This window comes from Corticium candelabrum, chromosome 8, assembly GCF_963422355.1.
Source record: "Corticium candelabrum chromosome 8, ooCorCand1.1, whole genome shotgun sequence".
NCBI classification, from domain to species: Eukaryota; Metazoa; Porifera; class Homoscleromorpha; order Homosclerophorida; family Plakinidae; genus Corticium; species Corticium candelabrum.
The window spans coordinates 6,085,927-6,093,686 of record NC_085092.1 but is presented as its reverse complement, the minus strand read 5'-3'; the positions used below and the strand labels follow the sequence as shown (position 1 = coordinate 6,093,686).

The window sequence follows — 7,760 nt, the reverse complement described above, 5'->3', positions numbered from 1 at the left end:
GTAAACGTGATGTTTCTGACATGGTTACTGCAGGTACTTTGCAAGGGGGAAGAAGTGAGATTAATGTGCAGGCATCGTCTAGTGGAGCAGCTGGCTTGTTGGCGTTCAGGGTACCCAGTACGGCTCCGCTTGAAGTGTTGACGACTGCGATGGAGATCGCTCGTGATGTTGCCGTGGAAGGAATTGCTAGAGGACACTCGTCTACTGTTGCTGGGTCAGAAGGTGGAGCTGCTGGTGGGTTTGCAGCCGTGGAAGTCTATGTACCAAAATATGAAGCAAAAAGTGATCTCAAAGGTTTGATTCATAAAGTTGTCAGTCTTTCGGTTGTTAGAATAAGTGAATTAGAGTTTGAAATGGCACTGGAGTATCCTTGGTGTTCTAAACCGAGTAGCATGTTGACCAGTTGCATGCCTTGTCTATGCTCATTTTCATGGTCAAATACATCATGTCCAGTACTTTCAGTTATAAACTTCAATTGCACTTAGTAATTGCTATATATATACTGACACTGTGTTAGGTCAAGGTAACTAATTGGCTATGGGTTTTTTCTGTGACAGAATGTCCACCAGCTGTTGTTGCAGACAAAGAAAACGAAGAATCAGTCAGGTAAGTTGTAGTACAATTGTCTCTCTGTGGTATGTTTCTTATCAAACATAATGTATGCCAGTTTATTGCAAGATGATAGACATGAAAAGATTGATTTGCCAGACTATTCTGATTCTCAACGAAACACGATGGTTCTTGAAGGAAGGAAGACCATATCTCAGGAGTCCCACAACAGTAAGACATGTCATGTACTGATTGTCTGCTACCGTCAATACAAATAGACCTAACCTTGCATAGATAGAAACTGATGCTTGATATTTGTATTCAGAACTTGAACAAGCTACTGCTAAGCCTTGTTTCTATGATGACATTTGTCGGTCTGGCAAGTCTCTAATTGTTGTTGGTGGTAAAGGCAGGCCTGCAACTATTGAGAGGCTAAGTCTTGCTACCAACAACATTGATAAATCATACTGCGAGATCTTACCTAAGCAGAACGAACTACACAGCTGTGGAGCAGTAGTCATAGGCAGTGAGGTATTTGTTGTTGGCGGCTGCTCGGAATCATATCCATTCGGGTGTGCAGTATTGTCTATTAGTTATAAGACGTAAAATAGCCTAATACATCTGAACATTGTTTTAGGTCACCTTTTGTGCTTACATATAATCCCGACAATTCAAAGGTTGATATCAAATCGACTTTGATTGAGGGTCGTAGCTCCTGCGGTGTAGAAGTCATGTGTCAAATATTGTTTGCTGTTGGTGGCCAACAGGGTCAGAAATATTTGAAAAGTGTGGAGATATGTCGTCCAGGTATGTAGAAATCGTTTATTGTATGAACGGTTTAAAAAATCTTTTTTTCCAGAAATGGAGTATGGGCATTGGGAAAATGGGCCAGCTTTGAAGACTGCAAAAGCCGGACTAGCAGTTGTTAGTGTCAATAATGACAAGGAGCACTTTTACTGCATTGGAGGCTACGATGGGGAGAGCACTCTTGCTAGAGTGTATGTCCTCCAAAACGGGGAGTGGAAGAAAGTGACTGATATGAAGGATCCAAGAAGGTTGGAACAGATGTAGTATTAACTAATGAAATACTGTGAAATATCGTGAGTCTAAATATGAGGCATGTGTAGAGACTTTGCTGCTGTTGCTGTTGGAAACTGCATCTATGCGATCGGTGGATGTGATGATGCAGGGGCTATAGATTGTGTAGAGAGATACGATGTCAGGCAAAAGGATTGGAAGAAGCTGTCTAGCTTGCCTACTCGACGCTATGGTCACTCAGCAGTTGTTATCAATGAAAAGATATGTGTAGTGGGAGGCTACAACTCTTCAAATTTGTGTGCTGTTTATGATCTACGAACAGGTCGTTGGGACGAACCTCTTTGCTGTAGAATCGCAGGCAAGACTGAGCTTTTGGCTTACAGTTTGGGTGTGCAGTCTGCATTTGCTGGTGTGGCAGCCTTTTTGTAGTTGATGCCAAATAGTAAGAAAATTTATTAATTAAATTAATTTAATAATTTTTTGACGTCAGTATCTCAAGGTTTTTTTGTAAATTTACTTCAATAAAAATTGAAGATTTCTATTAAATGTGAGAACAGACTTCTTGAAGGTGTAGTAGTTGGTGTTGCATCAAACCACCACTCAAGAGTTCTTGATATAGCAGCTCCACATGGTTTTGACGCTTTGCAGAGGGGGCATGTCTATGTGTGGTATGTGTGTTTCTGCATGCACATGTACTTTCAGCAAGATGGTTGACAATAGCTAATAGAAAAATATTGCATAAAATTGAGAATCACAATGGAAATGAAGTCAATGGGTAGAAAAATACAATTTCTAGAAATAAAACTGTTGTGGGTGACGTTGCTTTTCTACAGTTTGGATTTGCGTGTAGCCAGACAATTACTACAGTACCTACACAACTTGTGTAAGGATGCAATACTGCTGCACTCTACATTTTTTGTCCTTGTAAATGTACATAGAGCTACAGGATACATTTGCCTCTGGAGTCTAGTGTCACAGGTTGCAATGCACACTTTCGTTTTCCGCTTTCAGAGCAAACAATGGATCAGCGACGCCATTGGCTCGTGATGTGTTAGGGGTGGTCCCTGCTACGCATCTCCTAGGGTGCCAAATATTTGTGCATCAGCAAATCGAAGGTGATTTCAGTTTTTTGTTCTCCCATTTGTTGTCAGGACTGTTCGATTCGCCGTCGACCACAATTGCTGGTTCTCGTTTCGCTGATCAACTAGAACGTCTGGAAGTCGACTGGTTCCAGCTCAGACGTCGTTACTCTAGTGCTATTGTGTTTGTTTCTCGAGGGTGTGGCAAGGTGAGTAGAAGTATGGGTGTAGTTTGCTCTTTTGTACGCTTTTATTTCAATAAACTGTTTGCACAAGGTTACTCTAGCGGTGGTGGTTGATGTGGCTCCGCCCTTACTGTTTCCTGCTATGCATAGTGCCTGCCACCCGTGCTAAAACCTGTACTAGTCTAATAATTTTAGTGCCACAGACTGTGGCAGTAACATCATGCAGTGTATTGGCGTGTTGGACTTGTCGCTGGCCTCTAGCTAGTGTTAATTTCTACCACATAATAGATGTAGGTTTGTGCTCTGGCATAGGTAACCCCTATTTGCCCAAAAAAGATGTTTATATGCCCCTGCCAGCTATCTGTAAGTTCTTGCCCAGCCAGGTGAAAGTTAAGCACGTGACCTTCATTCAACGACATCACAAGTGACTGTAACAGGTCTATTACTCCGTCTACCGGTCTCCCAATCCTTCAGTTGACCTTCATCATGGATGGCAGCTAGACTCGTGTCTTAGTATACAGGCCTTCTTAGCTAACTAACGTGCGCGCAGGCTAGGAGGGGCGGAGTCCGCACCCAAAGTCAATTTGTCGAGTTTGCTCTGATATGAGCTGAATTCGTACCTTTTCATAGATTTCAACTAGTAGATGTCGTACGTCCTTCTCTGATGCCGCTTCTTGGTCCATAACTACCGGTCAGCACATGAAAGGCGTGGCCATGCAGGGTGGATTCCCGAGTTGCGCCATAGGGCGGTGCTTGGCACCAAACTCGCGTGTGACGCTTACTTCTCAGCCGCGCGCAGAATACAACTACGTCTAACTAAACAGTTTCGTTAATGAGTGTCACCTTTCCATATCTGGTCTATTTAGAATTATATGACGTGTACATGTACTGTAGGACAGTCCGTTCTCGGTGGTCCAGACCACAGCCGAGCACCGACTTGCTGCGCAACTCGGGAATCCGAGTCCAACTCAGCCTACTCTTCCATGCGCAAGCGGGCAGCTAGGGACCAGGGAGCGGCATCAAATGACGTACAACATCTACTAGTTAGAGTCCATGGAATGATAAGAATTCAGACCGAGTTTAGAGGAGTTCCTCCAAGCCTACACCTACTTCCGAGAGCGGCCCCATATACCATTTGTAACTGGTGCCATTACGAAAAACGCTGAGGCTAACCCCTATACTATACTGTACAGTGTACAACTAGATCAATCAGTGTGAGTACTGCGTAACGAGTCCTAGTTAGGGCTGGTTCACAATATGCGACAGAGATCTGTCCGTCACAATCCGTCAAACCACATCAAAGGCGCCGCTCAAGACGGACGACGGATGGATTGCTTGACGGAGCGTTGAAAGACAGATAGAGCCGATTCTATTTTTCCGCTCCGTCGGAAGTTGACGTACCGCAACAGTGAAATGATTAGGTACTGTTACCCAATCAGCGAAGCGCACAACGAGGATGATTTAATCATACAGTGCGGGAATGGTAATTATCGGAACGGGGAACGTACGTATTGTGAACACGACGGAGAGCTGCCCATCACGGCCCGTCACGTCTCCGTCGTATATCGTCAACCAGCCTTTAGTCGTTTAATTAACCAACCTGCAGCAAAGCATCGGTTTACTTTGGAGGTATCAGCGCCTTAGAAAAACCGAGTCTTAATTAATTGCCAGCGTTTTTCTATCTGGTCTAACGCGGCGTTCAGCATCACTGCGCCATCTACCAAGCGTTTGAATGGCAGAGTCTTTCAACCCACGGCAAGCGCCCTCAGTAGCCACTCCTGGAATTCTGAAGCTGCGCCCTAGGTACTGCGACGGGTTATGGTCACCAGCTGCAAGTACGTCTCTCAGCTCTTGGACCAGGCGATCTCTCGACAAAGCCATCGTGGAACTAGAATAGCGGTCCCTGCGATGACCCCCGTTTTCGCTAGATACGCCAACATTGCTGTAATGAGGCAGAGGCCCGTATCGGTCTTGCAAGGTGGACGTCACAATGCCACAAACACACGATCTCTTCTAAGATGGGAAGCGGACGTTGTCGCAGAATTTCAGATGCCGCGAATAACCTGACCGATACGACTAGACCCCCGCCGCGTCAAGCGCAAAACCGACTCCTCTATAGACCAGCTGTATATATGAGTAGTATATATAGTACCAGTTCTGGCGCACTTCCCAGTTTCTGGCACATGTTTGACTGCGCTAGTAATCCAATTTTATAGTATTTCGCCCCTCCACCCCCTGTCTCCCGTTCTTGAGTCTAGGATATATATATATATATAGATAGATAGATAGATAGATAGATAGTCGATCTGATATCTTTCCTTGTCGAGGCCGCACACGGAAAGCTCGTTGAACGTCCTATTAGACACATGTGATTTATAGTATATACAGTGGAGATACTACCGTTATAAATTCTTGCCGTTGCTCAAGCGGTGCGTTATCACGGATCGACTCTTACCGAATTTCCTGTACGTACACAGAAAGTTCTAGAAGTCTATTTGTTGGGTGGTCGAATGCATCCCAATGGGAAAGATTTCATTACAGACCAGTATATCCTTTCTCCCAATAAAGTCATGATCATGGCTGCCACTTGCGGTCATACCACTATGGTGCACCTAGCTCGACAACTCAGCGCCACTCACGTTATGAGGCTATGAACATGGCTGCATACTATGGTCATACACACGTCTTGCGATTGTGTTACAACTATGACAAGGTCGATCTCGACGAAGTTATGGAATGGGCCGCAGAAGGTGGTCACGAGGTAGTCGTCCATTTATGTCTAGAATTGGGAGCTACCGATCTCGACTCGGCTGTGTTATGGGCCGCAAGCGGTGGTGACGAAGCCACAGTTCGCTCGTGTCGCGATTGGCGCGCCCACGAGATCGACCAGGCTATGGCGTTTGCCGCAGAAGTAGGCCATGAATCTATCGTGCGACTATGTCGTGATTTGGGAGCCACCGACGTCGACCAGGTTAGTGTGTGCTGCAAGCAACGGTCACGAATCTATTATGCGCTTGTGTCACGATTGGGGTGCTGAAGACTTCGACACTACCATGGCTCACGCCGCTAGGTACGGTTACCTTGGGATCGTGATTCTATACCATAGATGGGGCGCAACCGACCTCGAATGGGCCATGACATGTGCTGAAGAGGTGGATCACGAAGAAGTCATGCAATTGTGTTACGTTTGGGCTGCTATCGATTCAGGTTGAGCAGACTCACCCGCATTATCACCATCAATCCTATATAAAGAATATCTTTTTTAATATGTTGAAGTTCGGCTGATGGTGGTTCGGGAGATGTCGTCCCTGGTATACACCAAGGTTCGTTGTACGGCTCCTCGATCTCCTCTTGCTTGGGTGACATTTCCTCCGCATCTGGAGGTCTTAGAACACGCAATGCCGAGTCGAGTGCTCATAACCGATTCTATCATTTTTCTTGTAGTTCTAACTGATATTTCAACATCTTCGATGCCAGAACGCGCAATGCATAGTCGAGTGCCGTACCACCGATATGCACCTTGTCGTATAGTTGTAAGAGGTATTTTAGCTCCTTGGTAGTGTGGATTCAAAACGAGCAATGCACCGTCGAGCGCCACGACACTGATATCACCTTCGTCGTACAAACTCAAGAGGAATTCAAGTACCTCCATGGTTATATAAACGGTTATATAAAAACGTTGCGCCCATTAGAGAAATAAAAAAACATATAGGATGTTGTGTACGTGCAGAGCAGACGATCGGTACGGCATCGGTACCTACCACAAACAGCGAGAGGTCATCCAATGTCCTCATTGTAAGACCACCATCGACTACGACGAGTATTGGTATTGTGACCTCAATCCTCCTCCAAAATTGGAATGGATCGATCCCATACCTAAAAAATGTGAGTGTGGTGCGAAATTTAAAAATGTGTACGAATGGAATACGTATGCGTGGGATGTGGTAGCATCTATGACGTAGAACGCCCGAAAGCGGGGCCAAACACCCACTACCTCCAAAGGTCTAAATACAACATCAAATACTACCTCAAAAATAATTGAAACGCTTTGATCTCACCGAAGATCAAGAGAGGACGGTCGCGATAAGAATTCGACAGATAGAGACAATATGGTATAGGTTCCACCAAAGAAAACTCATTAAAATTAGCTTTTATTCTATTCAAGATATTTTCGCGAATAGCGCTTCCAGAGCAAGCCCAACGCTGTGCCCCCACATCTGAAAGACTCTAATCATCTACGAGCAACTATGGAACACTAGCGAAGATCTCATCCAAGGGTGGTGAGGTCGTCTATGGGCACCCAACTGTTGAACGCATCGGGATATTCTTTCCATATGACCAACGCTCGTCGACCCTTCTTCTGTATCACCTTCTCAATACGAAACACGTCTTGAGACGCCTTTTGTAACTGTGGTTCGTAGAAGGAATTCTCTATAACTTCCTCGTTCCAGTCTTTAACCTTGTAAGTCACCGGGTTGGTGTTCTGTATTTCAACGATGTGGAGAACTTCTTCGGTCCAATTGGTTATGTATCCTTTTTCAGAGGTTATCTTCTTTTTAACAATACGAACACGATCACCGACTTTGAATTTTGAGTGTTTTACGGATACTTTTTTCTCCATACAGATGATTCCAAAGGGGGTTGGTTTTTCTGGCTTTTGTGGGCGTCATTCGTATAGATCTGTGATGTTATATTGCTTCAACAGGGTATTCAAAAGCGTTGATATACCTATAGGTGTATAGGAGTCCGATTAAATCTTTCTACTGCCACCGCTTTACCCTCGTTGCAGGTCGAATACCTGTGAATATCGTTTTCCTTTAACCAGCGATCCGTGGTTCTATTTTAAAACTCACCACCACGATCTACCCACAAGTTCCTAGGCCTTTCTTTGATCGAATCCAAGGCCTTT

At 44.9% G+C, this 7,760-nt stretch overlaps 3 protein-coding genes across 3 annotated transcripts in view; 2 read left to right on the top strand and 1 right to left on the bottom strand.

Moving 5' to 3' along the window:
- LOC134182952 (uncharacterized) overlaps positions 1-485 on the top strand; it is an 894-nt gene extending 409 nt beyond the window's left edge. The window contains exon 1 of the mRNA XM_062650394.1: positions 1-485. This exon is cut by the window's left edge and continues 409 nt beyond it. Coding sequence (XP_062506378.1) covers positions 1-485 — 485 coding nt within the window.
- Positions 486-934: 449 nt separating this feature from the next.
- LOC134183796 (kelch-like protein 8) lies at positions 935-2,126 on the top strand. The gene is made up of 4 exons (XM_062651371.1): positions 935-1,121; positions 1,187-1,356; positions 1,409-1,604; positions 1,677-2,126. Exons 2-4 carry the CDS (start codon positions 1,281-1,283, stop codon positions 2,014-2,016), a joined length of 612 nt encoding a protein of 203 aa, XP_062507355.1. The 5' UTR covers positions 935-1,121; positions 1,187-1,280; the 3' UTR covers positions 2,017-2,126.
- Positions 2,127-7,118: 4,992 nt separating this feature from the next.
- LOC134182951 (uncharacterized) lies at positions 7,119-7,472 on the bottom strand. The gene has a single exon (XM_062650393.1). The coding sequence runs from the start codon at positions 7,470-7,472 to the stop codon at positions 7,119-7,121; it is 354 nt and encodes a 117-aa protein (XP_062506377.1).
- Positions 7,473-7,760: the final 288 nt, after the last annotated feature.

Coding starts and splice junctions, on each gene's coding strand:
- LOC134183796 (XM_062651371.1), top strand. CDS start 1,281: ATGTGTCAAATATTGTTTGCTGTTGGTGGCCAACAGGGTCAGAAATAT. Junction 1,357..1,408: donor TGTGGAGATATGTCGTCCAG/GTATGTAGAAAT, acceptor CTTTTTTTCCAG/AAATGGAGTATGGGCATTGG. Junction 1,605..1,676: donor GATATGAAGGATCCAAGAAG/GTTGGAACAGAT, acceptor AGGCATGTGTAG/AGACTTTGCTGCTGTTGCTG.
- LOC134182951 (XM_062650393.1), bottom strand. CDS start 7,472: ATGGAGAAAAAAGTATCCGTAAAACACTCAAAATTCAAAGTCGGTGAT.